Here is a 20,824-nt window from a genome sequence, read left to right as displayed (position 1 = left end):
TGCAAACTTTGCTGTTTAAAGTTTATGGTTGGGATATTCTTAATTTAAAAAAAATGTTTTTCTCAGTCAAAGATTGAGCTCCATCAGTTGTTACATTTATCAATTGAGACTGAATGTATTGAAGTACAGCCAATACGAATAAACTTCGTTTACTTGAAACTTTTGTTTAACGAGACACTTTCAATAATCTATAAAGATATTTAGAATTATTTTTTATATATTTGCATTTGTATATGCGTATACTGTGATCACATCTAATTTATGTAGTTGTGCGCGGGTCGTATACAACAATCCGTCGTGCGCATGTGGCCCGCGTTCCGTAATTTGCCCACCCATGATCTAGACTATCAATAAAAAAGCATTTATAAAACTATTTTTTTAAAAGTGGGATCGACCTGAATTCAAACTCATGGCTCAATCCTTCTCAGGTTTTCCAAGCCAACAGCGCTTATGAATATGGAAGAGTGTATAATTATCTATTATTTCTATGGTTTTGACCTATTTTTCAAGTTTGCGTTTAATAAGACTCAGACGATGACCTATAAAGGGGAGAAATTCAGCTTATACCACCACTTGAGTCAATTACATTTTTTTCCCTCGTTCAAGATACCAAACAAAATATTTTATTACCAATAGTTAATTAATTTTTTTTATTGATTCTTGTGTTGTCAGATAAAATATATAATCGTGCAAAATTTCGGCTTGATCAGAGATTGGGTGTGGGAGAAATCACATGTATAAACTTTTGGCCAGACGGACGGACAGAGTTGACTAAAGCTTTGTAAAAAAAAAAATATACACTGTTTTTAACTAGAATATGCAGATTTTTTTAAAAGAAGAAAATTAGATTACGTGTACAAGTACTCTATTTTCGTTTTCTAAAATATGGCCTGCTTTTAGATAGAAGTATAATTATTATTAATATGCGGACTTTTATTAAAGCTTTGAACAAGCAAAATAAAATAAAAAAAAAACAGATACTTAAAAAAAAAAAAGCGTAAATTAAGCTTATCAATTAGTTTGGATCATTCATGTAATTAAATTTGTAATAGATCTAGACTAAAAATACTTCTTTAGCGCAATTTCATGCGTTTAGCGTTCTCAATAAGCTATGATCCTATCACTTGTCTGGACCTGTGGGTAAAGTGGTAGGGGGAGAAAGAACGGGGTATCTGGGTGATCACTTTTTAAATGTATTTAAAAAAAAAAAAAACTTCACCTTTTCAAGCCAAGGTGGTAACCACTCTGCTAGCGAAGAGTCTATGAACATGGAAGATTGTAGATTTCTCTATTGTTTCTATTTCATTGTTTGTGTTCACTAAGCCTCAGACGGCAGCCTAATATAAAGGGGACTAATTCAGCTTATACCACCACTTCAGTCACGTTCAATTTCGTTCGCTTGTTTGAGATACCCAATAAAACAAAATAATTTATTACCAATAGTTAATTAACAAATTGGTTAATTTTCTTAATTGATTCTTGTGTTGTCAGGTAAAAGAAGTAATTGAGCAATAATTGTGCAAAATTTCATCTTGATTCGAGATTGGGTGTCGGATAACTACATGCATAAACTTTTGGCCAGGCAGACAGACATGCAGAGTGAGTTGATATAAACTTTGTAAAAAACTCAAATCCGGTCCTGTTTGTTGACACCCAATAGAACCTACTCACGTTGTAAAACAGAACCAACTTTTGTATTTTCATCATGACGTTTCTGGAAGGCCGATAGACCGAAAGCACTGGTCAAATATGGCCCGCAGGCTGTAGATAAATGACGTTTACACATTCCCTCCCAAACAAAGGGAAACAATTAAGTCTCTGTTCGCGCTTTCGTGCCATGAGTGATCCGCCTTTAGCTCGCATGTTATCTATTTACTTTCATCGTTAGGCAGAATTCTCTATTATATTTCGCTTCAATCATTGACACATTTCAACTAATCTATAGAGTTAAAGTAAACACACTGTATCGTCATACTTATTTCATTTCTACATTCACGATTCATCTGTAACTAACGTTGTCTCAATGTATATTTTTCTTTTATGCTGCGCCTTACCGTGTAACGACCCCAGCCAGCATATGGATTTCTTTTAGAAATATTATTAGTAACAAAGTGTAGATATATTTGTCTTGGATCTTTTCTGAACATTCAACACCAGACTGAACAGCGTATATCTGTCTATTATTCTGTGATCTGAAGAGTTCATGGACATAAAGACAAAGGGGGGGGGGGGGGGGAAAGGATCAATAAGTGCTCTAATTTAAATGAGTTTATTGATCAATTGAGTGGAAGTGTAAGGTAAGGTCAAGAGAGTGAAACAAGGAAAGATCAAAAGAGAAAGAGATGGGCGGAGAAAAAAGAGAGAGCAAGAGATAGACAGATCAAGCGAGAAATAAAAGCGACAAAGAAAAAGAGACAGAAAAAGAGAGAACGAGAGAGAGAGAGGGGCAAAGAAAAAATGAGAGAGAGAGAGATGAATCAAGAGAGAGAAGGATTAAAGGAAAAAAAGAGAGAGAAAGAGAAAGACAGAGAAAAAGAAAGAGAAAGAAAAAGAGAGAGAAATATCAAGAGAGAGAGAAAGTGAGAGACAGATAGATCATAGATAGATAGATAGAGAGAGAGAGAGAAAGTGAGAGAGACAGATAGATCATAGATAGATAGATAGATAGATAGAGAGAGAGAGAGAGAGAGAGAGAGAGAGAGAGAGCTTGATCAACTCATATTATGGTTATAATATAGATGTAGAATACAAGAAATAAATTCATGTGTGTAATCAATCACACACAGACACACGACCAGGCAGACTTGGGGTGGGGGGGGGGAACAGGAAGGGTAGGTAGGGGAGATAATAGCATTTCCTGACCCCTGATAATTAAATTTATAAGACCCGAGAAATAAAGTCGATGTATCTACGCCTAAATTAGCTCAGTGATTACGATTAGTTTTGAAATTAAGTCCACTGTATTGTTTACTCCTATAGCAACAAGAAGCGTTTCTCACAGTTCAATACATACATAACATGTTACATGACTAGCTAATAGCTTGCATAATATTAATAATAACAATAATCGTAATCGTCCACTTACAGTGCTTCTACTGCTCATTATTTTACCTCATATCTGGGTATTTTCCCTTAGCCGTGCTGACTATATAATTTTACTATCAACCAGTTCAATGAAAAAAAAAGTGGATGTCTTTTATGCTAATACTTACAACGAAATATAAAGACATGCACGAGACATGCTTAACCAACACAACCTTTAATATGGTTTTCAGAAACAGTGTCTTCTGGATATTACTTGATATTGAATATTATTTATGTGTCAGAGTTTTTAGATTCTAGGTATTTTTTTAAAGGCATCTATAAGTTCTCTAGTACCACGTGACTGAGGTAGATATACCGAGTTCAGAAGCGAAAAGGTAAGAGAGTATACATGTAGATTTATATTTCATAACATCTAAATGGGGAATTGAACAGTTATAATTAATTGATGTGTGGTCGTCCACACGTGACATAGATTTCTATACGATATAAAACAAGGTTACAAAAGACAGTTTGTGTGGAAACACAAACTCAAAATCGGCCCCAAAGTGGTCCACCCAGGCAGGCTTCAATATTTTCAGAAAGAGCATCCGAATGAAATTATATCCAAGACAAATGAGAGATAAGAATGGAGAAAGAAGGTTAACAGATCTTGTGTAGTGTCCCAACGGTCCAGCAGATCAAATGATAGGTGAAAGTGAATGTAAAGTTAGATGTTAACCTGGCCTAACTAGTTCCCCTTATAGGTCTATAGGGCAGATGATGTAAAGTTCATCTGTTTTTTGTGGCCTACGGTTATCGAGAGTGTCATGTAGCCAGCACAACGACCAACCGCCTTTACTTTTCCCCAACTAATGTCAGGTACCCATTAGAGCTGAGTGGACTCATAGGCACCCAAAGATTCTAAAGTGGAAAATCCCAGTCTTCACCAGGATTCGAACCCGGGACCCCCGAGTCGGAAGCCAAGCGCTTTACCGCTCAGTCACCGCGCCTCCCCTGGCCTAAATGATGTCTTATAATTGATCTAATTGTTTTGAAAAGGCTCAATCTCTCGAGTCCATTTGCAGAGAAATAAATTTAATGAGAAAATGACGTTTACAAGATTACTATTCGTTTTAAATTAGCTTTAACTTATAATGCATACTAATTAGCTTTTTATCTTTAAAAAACTGCTTGCATAACTGATTTTAGTTTTCGCTTTCAGAAAACAAAAAGTAGCCGTTGCATCAGAACTTTGAATGGTCTAAAACATTGTGATGTCGGATTTTCAATATCTTTTCTAGTTTACGAGATCTAAACGGGACGGACGGACAGACGGACAGAAAGACAGACATTTCACACAAAACTAATAGCGTCTTTTCCCCTTTCGGGGGCCGCTAAAACAAGGGCGCCAATAGGTATACATTATACATGAATCCGGAAAAGAAATAAGGAAAGTCTTCCAAAGTTGAGTATACATGGACGTCCTCGACGTTCCCAATATGTGAAACAGATCTGAGATGTTAAGTCTGCTGATTTGGCATCGTTTTTTTTTTTCAGTTTATTTTTTAGTATCTTTATTATTGAAAAAAATATATTGTAATAACTTAAGAGAGGCAACTCAACGAGGCACATATATCTTTATTTACACGACATCACAAGTTCATAAAACATCATCTTTCTTAGGCAGTCTTTTCACTTCGGCTCTCAACTTGGGCGGAAATCGCTCTCTCTTCTCATGTTGACATCCTTCTAGGTCTAGTCTATCACGGTGCGCACCTTCTAGCTTAGATGTCGGTGCGCATGACATAGTTATAACAATATTATTACCAAACTACTCATCATCTTTGATTTCTTTAAACATCAAAACAGATTTAGGTCAGTGCTATAAAAAAAAGGATCTAGTTTGGCATGTCTAAAAAAAATGGTTTCCCTAAATCAGTTCAATGCCAATTTATCTTAAATCAATGTTGACAATTGGTAACAAAATAATAATAATAATTGGAGTTTACGCACTAGGAAGAAAGTTAACTAGTAAAAACTAAAAACTCATTTTGAGGTTTATCTTCATTGCTTGTCGCTTTTAATTACTGATTTAAAAGAAAAGATTAATTACTTTGTTGGCTATTCTAAACCATTATGCTCAGCACCTTAATCATATAAACACAAGATCATGCCCCTAGTTCAAAGGCTACAGGCCTGCTTATCTTTTTCAAGAATGTTATCAGTCTGACCCTAAACTATGGAAAGTCATAAATGGAAATGGAATTAACCTTTTCTAGCTGTTGTTGCAGAACCGAGTTTACACACGTTAAATTTAGCGACGCCACTCTGAGGTGAGGCTTGCATCGGGTGACACCTGCCCTACTGATACTTCTGAGCGTTTGGTGATAGAAGTGTCACTCAAAGGCAAAAAAATTATACATTCCTAAATACTTTGTTTACTTTAAAAAAAATTGATATGAAATTACATAATGAAAGACATATTTCAAACACTAAGATTATCTGTTCATTGCTGTAAGACTAAGACTAAAAGACTAAGACTACGGGTACTCTTTTGTTCAATTTTTTTTATGCTAGATCTATTTTCTTTACTTATAGTATATACATATCAAACACTTCTCTTTCTCCCTCTTTTTTATGTAAAACCAAGGTCTTGTCAAACCCAAATTTCAGATACCTTTTGACTGACAATAATGAGTGAGTTGTCTTGCTTTGTCGTCTGCCTCGTGCTAACTACCTTCACCTTCGTGGCAAGCGTCGTCAAGAGTCCTTTCTTCAAGGTAGCTTGTGGCTACAAGTTGACTGGAGGGACGCCCCTGAAAATTTTGACCTTTCGCAGTAAGTACAAAAGTTGTTGTTTTTTTTTTTCGCTGCAATCTTATTTGAAATTAAAATCATGATGAGACTGTATTGTAAGCGCAATGCAGGAACAACCAAACTAAGACATCAAAACAAAATGTAAAATGTTTATTTACTGATATAACATAGCCGCAAGTGGCATTTGTTCTTTATCATCTACATTTTACAATCAGGGTTGTGGTGGTTGAGTGGTAAGGCGCTTGGCTTCCGAACCAAAGGGTTAAGGGTTCTTCTTTTTCTTCTTCCTAAACTGTCATGTAGAGTTGAGCCTTCGGCTCTTGGAACTCTAGACCAGCAAAAGTGAACAAGAGCTCCCTCTCACCGGCCTGAATGAGAACAGTTAACACTTACTGTACACTGTTCTGTTTGACGGGTAGGTCAGACTCACGGCAAGAGACCGCATACACTAAAGACCCCCGCCATTTTCCTTTTCTATACCAGGCTAACTGTGCGGGACACGCTATTTATGTAACGGCCCCTTGAGGAACAGCGCCTGGATTGTGACTAGGTTGTGGGAGCTTTTTTACAACTCGGCACAGTGCAATGAGGATGCTCTCGCACCCCCTTAGGCACCCCCAAGGGAGTCTTGTTTTGCTACCCTTTAGCCTAATCGTTTCCTCTTACGATCGTTTCCACCCGGGCGCCACTATGAGGCAGGGTAGCATGCCCGGGGGAGGGGTTTAAGGGTTAAATCGCAGGAAATTCTGGGGTTTTGTCTTTCCAATTTTTTATGACGCCCCTAATACCACCCAACTCTAATGGGTATATGAAAAGTAAAGGTGTGGACGAAGATAGCATTGAAGTTGTTGATAGTTTGTAATTCGTCGCTTCTGATATTCATGCTGAAAATATTGAAACCTGCCTGAGTGGACCACTTTGGGGGCCGATTCTGAGTTTGTGTTGTCACATAAACTTACCGTGTAACCTTATATTCTTCCTCCAACTCGCACATCGTGTCTCGTCTTTGTTCTAGACATGACTCCAGCATTGTGTGCCATGCAATGTCTCGTCTTTGTTCTAGACATGACTCCAGCATTGTGTGCCATGCAATGTCTCGTCTTTGTTCTAGACATGACTCCAGCATTGTGTGCCATGCAATGTCTCGTCTTTGTTCTAGACATGACTCCAGCATTGTGTGCCATGCAATGTCTCGTCTTTGTTCTAGACATGACTCCAGCACTGTGTGCCATGCAGTGTTTGTCTTTGTTCTAGACATGACTCCAGCATTGTGTGCCATGCAGTGTTTGTCTTTGTTCTAGACATGACTCCAGCATTGTGTGCCATGCAGTGTTTGTCTTTGTTCTAGACATGACTCCAGCATTGTGTACCATGTAGTGTTTGTCTTTGTTCTAGACATGACTCCAGCATTGTGTGCCATGCAATGTCTCGTCTTTGTTCTAGACATGACTCCAGCATTGTGTGCCATGTAGTGTTTGTCTTTGTTCTAGACATGACTCCAGCATTGTGTGCCATGTAGTGTTTGTCTTTGTTCTAGACATGACTCCAGCATTGTGTGCCATGTAGTGTTTGTCTTTGTTCTAGACATGATTCCAGCATTGTGTGCCATGCAATGTTTGTCTTTGTTCTAGACATGATTCCAGCATTGTGTGCCATGTAGTGTTTGTCTTTGTTCTAGACATGACTCCAGCATTGTGTGCCATGTAGTGTTTGTCTTTGTTCTAGACATGATTCCAGCATTGTGTGCCATGCAATGTTTGTCTTTGTTCTAGACATGATTTCAGCATTGTGTGCCATGTAGTGTTTGTCTTTGTTCTAGACATGACTCCAGCGTTGTGTGCCATGCAGTGTTTGTCTTTGTTCTAGACATGACTCCAGCATTGTGTGCCATGCAGTGTTTGTCTTTGTTCTAGACATGACTCCAGCATTGTGTGCCATGTAGTGTTTGTCTTTGTTCTAGACATGACTCCAGCATTGTGTGCCATGTAGTGTTTGTCTTTGTTCTAGACATGACTCCAGCACTGTGTGCCATGCAGTGTTTGTCTTTGTTCTAGACATGACTCCAGCATTGTGTGCCATGCAGTGTTTGTCTTTGTTCTAGACATGACTCTAGCATTGTGTGCCATGCCATGTCTTGTCTTTGTTCTAGACATGACTCCAGCATTGTGTGCCATGCAATGTCTCGTCTTTGTTCTAGACATGACTCCAGCATTGTGTGCCATGTAGTGTTTGTCTTTGTTCTAGACATGACTCCAGCATTGTGTACCATGTAGTGTTTGTCTTTGTTCTAGACATGACTCCAGCATTGTGTACCATGTAGTGTTTGTCTTTGTTCTAGACATGACTCCAGCATTGTGTGCCATGCAATGTCTCGTCTTTGTTCTAGACATGACTCCAGCATTGTGTGCCATGCAGTGTCTCAATGATTGCAACAGCGCCACCTACAGCGAGAGGTACCAGACGTGCACAACCTTCAAAGAAAGTTTGTACGCGCTGCCGTGGACAAAAGATCAGGACTGGTGTATGGTGTACAGAAACGAGCCCAGTAAGTAGCAAGGGTATAATTAATCGTTTAGGGAGCATTAATAACTATACCAACACGACAACTTGGTAGAGTCAAAGTACGCCAATAGACCCTCACATGTCTTTGGCAAAACAATGGCGTAATGCTTAACGTTAAATTAATTAGTCCACTTGATTAAAAAAAACATAAATGTAAAATAATTATAAAGATTGACCAGCTAATCAAAGAGTTGTCCTAGTAACGCAAGGAGATGGTCATAACGGAGCTTATCTATGCCGATGATTGCGCCCTGCTAGCTCACAATGAACATGATCTTCAGAACGTGGTCAACGAATTTGCATACGCTGCCGCCTCTCTCGCTTTATCTTTTAACCTCGGGAAAACAGAAGTCATGTTCCAGAAGTCACCCAATAATACATACTCAGCCCCAAAAATCACCGTAAACGGACAGCCCCTTAACGTGGTAGACCACTTCACATATCTGGATAGTATAGTATCAAATGATGCTTCACTTTCTAGGGAAGAGGATAACAGTCTGGCCATGGCCAGTAGCGCTTTTGGACGCCTTCGGGTGAGAGTTTGGCGGAATATATCGCTCCATCTGCATACAAAAATCAATGTCTATTAGGCGGTGGTTCTCTCAAGCCTTCTATATGGATCTGAGACATGGTTAGGATACAGAAAGCAACTAAGACTACTTGAGCGCTTTCACCAAAGATTCTTGCGCTCCATCATGGACATACTGTGGCAAGACCGCACTACAAACAGCGATGTCCTTGCGAACGCGGGTATGGACAGTATAGAGGGACTTCTTTAGTTCCAACAATTACGATGGGTAGAGCACGTATCCCGTATTGGAGACGAACGAATGCCAAAGGCAGTCTTTTTTGGTGAGCTAAAGGGTGGTCGACGTAACAGAAACGCTTCAAAGACCAGCTTAGGCGTCAACTTGCCTTAGCTGACATATATGAGACCCCCTGGCTGCATGTGGACTCGGAACGAGACAGCTGGAGGTCATTTACAAAGGCCGCGGGATACACATTTCAGACCAAAAGAAAATCCGCTGCCGAGGACAGACGCAGACGGCGAAAAGAAAATCATAATCGACCACCGCGGTCAATGGTTATCCTTGCCCTGGAGGTGGCAAAATATGTAGGTTACAGCTGGGGCTGCATTGCCATGGGAAATACTACATTCCTCATTCATCTTCGGACTCGAAGACAAGCCTTATTATCATACGATTGACGTAACAATAATTAACCCACTGACGCCGAATGCGTTTGAGTTGCTTCCTATGCATGTTGTATATAAAAAAAATCTTAGTATAATTATCTAATTAATAGTAGACCTAACTGTTGTTATTGTATAAATAAATTTAGAAGAGGGGTCTTGCAGTATCCATTTAATTGGGCCACGCAATTCGTAACGCCGGTCCTGGTGAGGGGAAAGGTAGGGCGATTGACCCCCTCACATGTAATCGATACATACACGTAAAAGCAAAACTCACGTTACCCCTCTTACTACCCCTGCAGAAATCGGTTAAAATCAGCGGTTCTCAACCTTTTAGGCACAGCAACCCTTTTTTACACTTCTCAACTATGCGGCGACTACTAACACTAAAAGTATGTACGTTCATAAGCAAAAATAACTGCTTTTGCAAATGCTATAAAATCGCAATTCAAATGTAAGTATTTGGTAAGTATTGCAAAAGCTTTATATTTGATCAGGCAACAATATGAAAAATATTTCGTCTTATGCGAAGCTTGACCTTGTCTGTTTCACTTGATTAGGAATTCTTGGGACTGTTATTTCAAGACTAGTACACTACAGTATTAACTTCTGTATTTAGACTTGATAAATAACGCTTTAAAACTGTTTCTCAAAAATTTAGTATAGGAAATAGAAGAAGAATTTGCAACTCAGACGAACCGGAATATGACTGCAGATTTGTGTAACTGACAATGAAAAGAACCATTGATATAATGCATCGCTATTGATGAGTTTAATAAATACTTTCTGAGATGTCTACGGAACATCTTGACTATGAATGGAATTCTGGCAATGTAGAAAGTATGATAAGATTGTGTTGGCAAGCATGCGCAAATATTTTTTTCACATAAATAATCATTTTAATCGTTTGTCGTGTTCAATGTCATTTTCCTCATAGAGACAGATAAGATTGGCAACATGGAAATATTTCGTCCAATTTTGTTTCCCAATCTAAAGTTTCATTTATGAGGGTCAGATCTTGTCAGACCAATCGAGGCATGTTTGATCCTTGCAGTGACGTTTTTATTGCTTCTTAAACTCCTGTAGCTCTGTCTTCCTTTCTAATTTTGTCGATGAATCGTAGATTGAGTTCCAACGACTTCTGGTGACTTAATCAGCACCAAACGTTATGACCCAATGACTTCTGGTGACTTAATCAGCAACAAACGTTATGACCCAATGACTTCTGGTGACTTAATCAGCACCAAACGTTATGACCCAATGACTTCTGGTGACTTAATCAGCACCAAACGTTATGACCCAACGACTTCTGGTGACTTAATCAGCACCAAACGTTATGACCCAATGACTTCTGGTGACTTAATCAGCAACAAACGTTATGACCCAATGACTTCTGGTGACTTAATCAGCACCAAACGTTATGACCCAATGACTTCTGGTGACTTAATCAGCACCAAACGTTATGACCCAATGACTTCTGGTGACTTAATCAGCACCAAACGTTATGACCCAATAACTTCTGGTGACTTAATCAGCACCAAACGTTATGACCCAATGACTTCTGGTGACTTAATCAGCAACAAATAGAAATTGACCAACCCAGTAGCAAGCTTGGAGCATCATATGTACAGACACCACTAATAGCAAGCTTGGAGCACCATATGCACAGACACCACTAATAGCAAACTTGGAGCACCATATGTACAGACACCACTAATAGCAAACTTGGAGCACCATATGTACAGACACCACTAATAGCAAGCTTGGAGCACCATATGTACAGACACCAACTAATAGCAAGCTTGGAGCACCATATGCACAGACACCACTAATAGCAAGCTTGGAGCACCATATGTACAGACACCACTAATAGCAAGCTTGGAGCACCATATGTATAGACACCACTAATAGCAAGCTTGGAGCACCCCATATGTATAGACACCACTAATAGCAAGCTTGGAGCACCATATGTACAGACACCACTAATAGCAAGCTTGGAGCACCATATGTACAGACACCACTAATATTTCTTTTTATAATTTTTGCCAAAATTGACCAGCGTTCTCTTAAAAATCACGTGCTGTTGCATTCGTTTCATTGGTTGTTTAATTGCGAAAACATTTCCTCCAATACCATGGACTACAAAATGATGGCGTATTATTAATTATTAACAAAACAGCTTTTCAATTATGTCAAGACGAAAATAATATATTGAATTCCGCATGGCGTAATCTAGTGTTATGCATTAATTACATTAATTTAAAGAGTTCAATATAATTGTACAGCAACAATATTAAAAGGAAATAGTTTTATTTTAGTTATCTCTGATTAACAATATTAAGAAAAAAAAATTCTAATGGAATAGAAAACAAATATTTTTTTTTATAGTCTTATCTTATAGCAAATCGTCATTCGATTCCCCTAAGGGGTCGGGACCCACTGGCTGAGAACCCTTGGGTTAAATAAGATTTAATATTTTCTTGTAGTTCGGTCTGATGCTTGGACACTGGTTTTCAAAGCCCAGAGTAGAAACAATGTCTCCTTCTACAACTTGTGGGAAATGACTGGCTACCAAGATGATCCTCCTTCGACTGTCGACTTCCCAGTTGAATGCTTCAGATTTGACAAGTGGGGCTCGTGTACAAGACATTACAGAAGTTCAGTGCTGGACAACTGGCTAGGATACGGACAAGTAGGTAGACATTAGCCCTTTTCTATCAAACAACTCGGGAATTTGGTTGTTTTTAACAAAACCTTCACCGCCGTTGTCATAAAGTTTGGTAAATCAATCCATGTCAAGGTGGCGGACTAGGTGTCAAAATCGACACTGACATTACCTTAGACCCGGCCCACAATTTGCAGTAAAGTCTTTCACAAGTTACTTGTGTAGGCCCACTTTTCAACCTGACAACTAACTCAAAAGCCAAGCTGATGATTTTAAAATACAACCCTTTCAATAAATTGTTTCTCTATGAACTTTAGTAACAGATTTTTCAAGCAGTTATCACAAAACAACATTTATTGCTATCCCTTCCATGTTACCATCGCCACAACAATCATGTTCATGTTCATTTTCTTGTTCTTTGTTCATGTTCATGTTCTTTGTTCATGTTCTTGTTCTTTGTTCATGTTCTTTGTTCTTGTTCTTTGTCCATGTTCTTGTTCTTTGTTCATGTTCTTTGTTCATGTTCTTTGTTCATGTTCTTGGTTCTTGTTCTTTGTTCTTTGTTCTTGTTCTTTGTTCATGTTCTTTGTTCATGTTCTTTGTTCATGTTCTTTGTTCATGTTCTTTGTTCATGTTCTTTGTTCATGTTCTTGTTCTTTGTTCATGTTCTTGTTCTTTGTTCATTGTTCATGTTCATATTCTTGTTCTTTGTTCATGTTCTTTATTCATGTTTATGTTCATGTCCTTTGTTCATGTTCATGTTCTTTGTTCTTTGTTCGCCACATTTATATCATAAGTGTCCTATTTCTCAGCTTTATTCACCAATTAGTTACGTAAATTGTCTATGTCGACCTGTGCTAGTCTATGTTAATTAAATTATCTTCTCATGGCACTTACTTTTCGTGATCGTATGTAGATCCTTCTGTAAATGCATCGCTAGTTGAAGGCTCACGTGTATATTAATTTGAGGATTTAAGTCTGCATTTTTTGTGGATATGATTTAGTGTTTCTGGCTGAGTTGGCATTGAGAATTTTCTTAAGTGAACCTTATCAGTATTAGACCGAACAAGGTTCTGCATTCGTTTGCGTCTAACTGGCGAGGAAAAGATCACTAATTCTACTACATTACTTGGCAGAGGGTTCCAACAATTTGTGCATTTTTTTTTATCTCTCAGTGGACCCATTTACGCTTCAGTGTTGAAGATAATTATTTCTATCGAGTCAATCGTTGGACCTTGCGACGAACTGACCAACCAAATAATATGCTGATGCGACTGGAAACCCTATCTATGAGTTTATTTTTGTATGAGTGGATAATAATAATAATAATAATTTTATTTAAAAAGCGCTGTTAAAAAACTAAATGTAGGCTCGAGACGCTGTGGTAATATTACAAACATAAACACGAGAGCTAAAATGACCAACTAATCTATAACAAATTGTAAACAGGGAGGTCTCAGTGTTTTTCTTGAAATTCGTGTAGCGTGTTTTCTGTCTGAGATCAATGGGAAGTGAGTTCGAAACCTTTGGTCCATGCACTGAAAAAGCCCGCAGACCGTAGCTTTTGAGGGAGAAACCACTAGAAGCGTTGAGTCCATTGAGCGCAGGGCTCTCTGAGGGACATATAGAGTGATCAGTTCACAAAGGTACAAGGGCATTTCTTTATTATAGATACACTGATGACAAAGTGTGGACACCTTGTAGTCGGTTCTCGTTTTCACAGGAAGCCAATGGAGCGTACGCAAGAGAGTAGTAGCAGAATCTCGTCTTGTTTTTCGTAGGACCATAATTGGTAAATCAATCCGTTGTTCTATAAGTCATACAGTTGGTCAATCAATCCGTTGTTCTATAAGTCATACAGTTGGTCATTCAATCCGTTGTTCTATAAGTCAAACAGTTGGTCAATCAATCCATTGTCCTATAAGTCATTCAGTTGGTAAATCAATCCGTTGTTCAATAAGTCATACAGTTGGTCAATCAATCCGTTGTCCTATAAGTCATTCAGTTGGTCAATCAATCCGTTGTCCTATAAGTCATTCAGTTGGTCAATCAATCCGTTGTTCTATAAGTCATTCAGTTGGTCAATCAATCCGTTGTTCTATAAGTCATACAGTTGGTCAATCAATCCGTTGTTCTATAAGTCATACAGTTGGTCAATCAATCCGTTGTCCTATAAGTCATTCAGTTGGTATATCAATCCGTTGTTCTATAAGTCATACAGTTGGTCAATCAATCCGTTGTCCTATAAGTCATTCAGTTGGTAAATCAATCCGTTGTTCAATAAGTCATACAGTTGGTCAATCAATCCGTTGTCCTATAAGTCATTCAGTTGGTCAATCAATCCGTTGTTCTATAAGTCATACAGTTGGTCAATCAATCCGTTGTTCTATAAGTCATACAGTTGGTATATCAATCCGTTGTTCTATAAGTCATACAGTTGGTATATCAATCTGTTGTTCTATAAGTCATACAGTTGGTATATCAATCCGTTGTTCTATAAGTCATACAGTTGGTATATCAATCCGTTGTTCTATAAGTCAAACAGTTGGTATATCAATCCGTTGTTCTATAAGTCATACAGTTGGTCAATCAATCCATTGTCCTATAAGTCATTCAGTTGGTAAATCAATCCGTTGTTCAATAAGTCATACAGTTGGTCAATCAATCCGTTGTCCTATAAGTCATACAGTTGGTCAATCAATCCGTTGTCCTATAAGTCATACAGTTGGTCAATCAATCCGTTGTTCTATAAGTCATTCAGTTGGTCAATCAATCCGTTGTTCTATAAGTCATACAGTTGGTCAATCAATCCGTTGTTCTATAAGTCATACAGTTGGTCAATCAATCCGTTGTCCTATAAGTCATTCAGTTGGTATATCAATCCGTTGTTCTATAAGTCATACAGTTGGTCAATCAATCCATTGTCCTATAAGTCATTCAGTTGGTAAATCAATCCGTTGTTCAATAAGTCATACAGTTGGTCAATCAATCCGTTGTCCTATAAGTCATTCAGTTGGTCAATCAATCCGTTGTTCTATAAGTCATACAGTTGGTCAATCAATCCGTTGTTCTATAAGTCATTCAGTTGGTATATCAATCCGTTGTTCTATAAGTCATACAGTTGGTATATCAATCCGTTGTTCTATAAGTCATACAGTTGGTCAATCAATCCGTTGTTCTATAAGTCATACAGTTGGTCAATCAATCCGTTGTTCTATAAGTCATACAGTTGGTCAATCAATCCGTTGTTCTATAAGTCATACAGTTGGTCAATCAATCCGTTGTTCTATAAGTCATACAGTTGGTCAATCAATCCGTTGTTCTATAAGTCAAACAGTTGGTCAATAAATTTGTTGTCCTGGCCACGTTCAGTAGTTCAACGACTATCGTTCATCTCTTACAGCCCTTGTTCATGTGACTGTGGAGCTCTATTCTTGAGAAACATCCCGTCCACATATATTGCAGGTTAAGGTGGTATTCACTTAGTTGGTAGAGGAGCCAACCATTTAGCGTTTTTCTTCCAGGGCAGACGCCAATTCTTTTTCACTGTCCATAGCTTTTTTGGTCACCATCTCACTTCACATAGCAGGGGCTGTGTCTTCCAATAAGTCAACACCCATGTCCGCTGCTATAATATTCCGTTTGATGACATCCCTCAATCCGTTGTCCTATAAGTCATACAGTTGGTCAATCAATCCGTTGTCTTCTTATCTTTTCTTATATAATACAGACGTTACTTCAAAAAAGAAGATGATTACGTCCTACGCGTCATGCATTTAGTCATGCATATTAACCAATGACTTAAATTCTGCCAAGTCACTGGTTTTCCTGGCTAGCTCAGGCAACCCATTCCATGCTCTAATAGCACTAGGGAAGAAGGAGTATTTGTACAAATTTGTCCTAGCATATGGGACGAGGAATGTGCCTTTATCTTTGTGTCTTTCAGAGTATTTTATTAAATTTTGTTTTTGTATTTGAAGATTATGGTTCAGTGTTTTATGTATGATTGCTACTTTATTTTTGAGCCTTCTGTCCTGAAGGCTTTCTAAATTTAGTGATTTTACTAAAGGTGTTACTCTAGTCAAATGTGAATATTCGTTTGTTATGAATCTCACTGCTCTATTTTGTGTCTGTTCCAGTTTCTTAATGTTTTCTTGAGTTGAGGGGTCCCAAACGGAGGATGCATATTCTATTATTGGCCTAACCAAGGTTAAATAACATTTTAGTTTTATGTTCTTATTTGATTTATAGAAATTTCTTTTAATAAATCCTAATGCTTTGTTTGATTTTTTTGTAGTTTCATCAATATGTGGATTCCATGATAGTTTTTCATTTATTATAACACCTAGGTATTTTGCGTTTTTAGTCTGTGTTACTGGTTTGCCATGAATAAGATAAGTGGAATATAAGTCCTATAAGTCATACAGTTTGGTCAATCAATGCTAAGATAATACGTAATAAAAAGATCTAATCTTTTAGTTGATTTCAACTTCGGCTCAGAGTTACAGAATCTTGTTTTAAATAGAAAATGTGGGCAACAAATTTTGATACTCCTACAGAGAAATGCTTAGCACAGTGATTCTCACACACTTACGTCCCGTCCCACACCCCCCACCTAAAAACAAATAACATTCACGCCTCCTCTTTCTTTATACAGTAATGAGTCCGTCGTTAACTCTTCTCTGTAATAATAATAACATGACAATGACATAAGTGTTTGCTTCTCTTGTGAAGGTCAAAGTGGCTTTTCTAAACAACGGGCACGAAGTTGCTTTCATGATTTTCAGTGGCGTCTCCACAAACAGACAATCCTGGTTCAACCAGACTCGTGTGGCTACCTCGTGGTGGACCTCATTGTGGAACGACACCTCATTGACGAATTATTTTACATTTACTGGGTGAGTGGAAAGCAAACCTCAAAGTACATAGATGGACTGTAGAGAAAAAAAAAACTACATACGAGACAAATATTTATTTATTAAAAAAAAAAAAAAAAAAAAAAAAAAAAAAAAAAACAAAGCTTCTAATATATTAGTGGAATAAAAATTGAAATTAAAACTAAATTAATTAAAGCTTTTATATAGCGCTACTTTCATGCTTATAACATTCCCAGAGTGCTATGGTCCAATCTCTTTTGTGAACCATTACAGGGAGGGGGGTATCCTGGAGAAGGTTTTAGCCTCTCCACCACGCTTTCCACATAAATATGTATCAACTAGTTTGGATAAGTCAAGTAATTAAATTTGTAATAGACTAACACAAATAAACACACACACACACATATATATAGATATATGGCGATCCCCCCCCCTAAAAAAAATCCTGGCTACGCCCTTGCAGTACGTACACTTCTTATGTATGTTATTTATACTATTAATATCTTAATGATATTTTTGAAACTATTCTTTAATGTTCTAATGATAACACATATATGGCTTTCATAGACACTGGTTGATACTATACATACACACCAATGTACGTATGTTTAAGATAAGAAGGGGGACACTACTCTACGTTTTTTTTTTTTTTTCACTATCGTGGCCAGTTCTGTTCCATAGTAACCGTGATAAATGAGGCTTGACTGTAGTAGGCCTACTGTGAATAATTAGAGGAGAGGCAGGCCATTTAAAACCGTCTATCTATCTATCTACTATCTATCTATCAATCAATCTATCTACAGGGGCATAGCTAGGAATTCCCCATCGTTTGGGGGGCCAGGAGCGGCCTTGACCTCTTTGGGGGCCCCTGCATTTTGAGTAATTCTTAATTTTTAATGTAAAAAGCACTCATTGGGGCTATCTATCTATCTATCTATCTATCTATCTATCTATCTATCTATCTATCTATCTATCTATCTATCTATCTATCTATATCAATATAAATATCTATATCAATATCTGTCTTTATTGTAATTAGCTATGATAAAAACATCTTTGAAACAAAGACACAGTACCTATCATTAAACTAATACTTGATCTTATCTTATTCCAACGTTTGACTGTCCTCAACATTGCAGCTTTACGAATGGCGGTAACCGAAGACGCATGTCTATATTGAGCGCCAATTCTTGTCACATCAACTTGATGTATTTTATGGTGTTAGACACGGACTACGATGAGTGCTCGTCTAACTGGTCCTTGCCACTCAGCAGCTACCCAGTGTTTTTGTACTCACCCATGAATGCTCAGGCCAAACTCAGCAGCCAACCTCCTGGTGAGTCATGCGATGTTCTGTTGGCAAAGCGAGAAAAACTAATTTATGATAGTTTTACTCTTAACGTGGCATAGGTCTATCTTATCTATCTTATCTTATCTTATATAATACAGACGTTACTTCAAAAAAGAAGATGATTACGTCCTACGCGTCATGCATTCAGTCATGCATATTAACCAATGACTTAAATTCTGCCAAATCACTGGTTTTCCTGGCTAGCTCAGGCAACCCATTCCATGCTCTAATAGCACTAGGGAAGAACGAGTATTGGATACCTAGCAAAGCACGTGGTGGAGTTGAAATCCTATCTCGTGCTGGTTTGTGTTTGCTGAGCATCTAAAGGCTGCACGGAAGCCTTCTCCCAAATACCTATTTGTTTATATGTGATGAAAAAAAAAATTATAAACATAGTCATGTTGTTGTTGTTTTTTCAAAGACTTTTGGTCACCTATGCTGTTCTCAAATGATTTTTTGTTTGCTTATATCTTATTTATAGTGTATATGTAGACAAAAAATGTAGTGTGTATGTGTGTGTGTGTTTATCCAAGAAATGATTATAGAACATGAACATTTGTTTCCACTGTTACTGAGGTCTGGTTTGACCTGAGTACATTTAAATAGTTTGCATTAGGTCTATGTATAAAAAAGTTATATATTTGATTTTTTTTTTGTGTGTCCTACAGTTTTTTAATTTTTTTTTTCAACAGAATACAGGGAAGCGGATACTATGGTCATTTGGGTCATGTAGCAGACGTCACAGTTATCAGCGCATCCAAGTTCAAGGCTCTTGTCAAAGCAGCAAATGTCAATTATTAAATAAATTAGTTTTTCTTTTAATCAAACAATATTATTCATTCTTTCTTAATCACAGGGGCGGACTGGATGTCAAATCGGCCCAGGCATTTCTATACAATACAGCTCATAAATTGTATATCATATGATGGGGCTCCAACTATACGCCTATCGGTTGTCAAAATTATTGTGTTATTTTTTTTATAATGTATTGGTGATAACTGTTTGCATAAACTATATCTTTTTAAGAAATTTGGGCCTTATGTTGCTTTTTAATCGTTATGTATGTAGGCCCTAACATGATGAAGCCAACTAATAGCACTGTCTACGGATGTAGGCTATTACATTATTTTTTAAAATGTGTTAGATTAAATTAGTATTACTCTGTAGTCTGTAAAAGATGTTTTTAAAATGACGCTCATATAGCCCCTTATATATGAGAATATTATAAAACCTTTAACAATTTAATGCGTGCCATGGTGGCATTCATGAGGCCCTTTCGGCACATTTGAGTGCCGGGCATTTGCCCAAATGCCCATATAGCCAGTCAGCTCATGCCTAATCATTATAATCAACTGTATCAAGTTTTGCATCTGAAGTGAACACCGTTATACTTGCATGACGACATTGTGTCTAGGCGTCGTAGCAACAGCAGACGCATTGAAAGTGGAAACAATCTTATGATTTACAAAATAGTGTCTTCTGAGTGAGTGATTTTTATATTCAGCTATTTCAAGAAATATGCCAACTGCGGCATGTGAGGTCATGACAAATCTCCCACCACTGAGATTACGAAGGGAGCGAGCCGTTATGATCGCTTATGAAAAATTCAAACGGCTAGAAGAAGGCTGCCCAGTCAGAAGTCTGGTCGACAATAGACAGGGCGGAAATCGGCTGAAACGGAACTCTTTCATGCACTCGGTGCGGGAACTGTCCAAAGAAGTCGAATTACCCCAGAACAGAGCAGCTCTCGCTCTGCATGGGGCTTCTTCTCCGGCGAATGCTCCTGGAGTCCCAGAGGTGAGGAAATCGCTGATTGACCCAGAAGTTAACAAGAATGCAAAAAAACTGTCCTACGAAACACTGCCAGGAAAACTGTCGCCCAGTACCCAGCTGACTCCATTAAAGTGTACACAGATGGTTCCACGAGAGAGAACCTCGGACAAAAAACCTCTGGGTATGGTGTGGTGGTTCAATTCCCTGGCTCGACCGAGAACGATGAGATTCTAGGTGCGTGTTCTGGCAGGAGTAATTACGTAGCTGAAATGGTTGCAATTCAAAATGCAGTAGAGTACATTGAAGAACGACTTAACGAGAAAACAGCACAACCCAGTCCTATTGTGCTATTTACAGACTCTCTGTCGAGCCTACAAGCCATTGAAAGCCCTGCTGATACGCTCCCGGAACAACTGGCAAAAACACTGGCGTGCGTGGGACGCCTCCAAGAAAAACACGAAATTCGGACGACATTCCAATACGTACCTGGACACGTGGATGTGGAAAGTAATGCGAAGGCTGACTTATTAGCCAAGCTCGGCACAAAACTGGACCCTGTGGAC

At 38.1% G+C, this 20,824-nt stretch overlaps 1 protein-coding gene across 1 annotated transcript; it reads left to right on the top strand.

Annotated features, from left to right (window-relative positions):
- The first annotated feature begins 3,200 nt into the window (after window positions 1-3,200).
- LOC106073109 (uncharacterized) lies at window positions 3,201-19,482 on the top strand. Its single transcript, XM_056025299.1, has 7 exons — window positions 3,201-3,419; window positions 5,698-5,862; window positions 8,228-8,386; window positions 12,082-12,287; window positions 16,995-17,158; window positions 18,277-18,473; window positions 19,181-19,482. Exons 2-7 carry the CDS (start codon window positions 5,718-5,720, stop codon window positions 19,219-19,221), a joined length of 912 nt encoding a protein of 303 aa, XP_055881274.1. The 5' UTR covers window positions 3,201-3,419; window positions 5,698-5,717; the 3' UTR covers window positions 19,222-19,482.
- Window positions 19,483-20,824: the final 1,342 nt, after the last annotated feature.

This window comes from Biomphalaria glabrata, chromosome 4 (genome assembly GCF_947242115.1).
Source record: "Biomphalaria glabrata chromosome 4, xgBioGlab47.1, whole genome shotgun sequence".
Lineage (NCBI taxonomy): Eukaryota > Metazoa > Mollusca > Gastropoda > Planorbidae > Biomphalaria > Biomphalaria glabrata.
The sequence above is the reverse complement of the archived record's forward strand: the minus strand, read 5'-3'. Positions and strand labels throughout refer to the sequence as shown.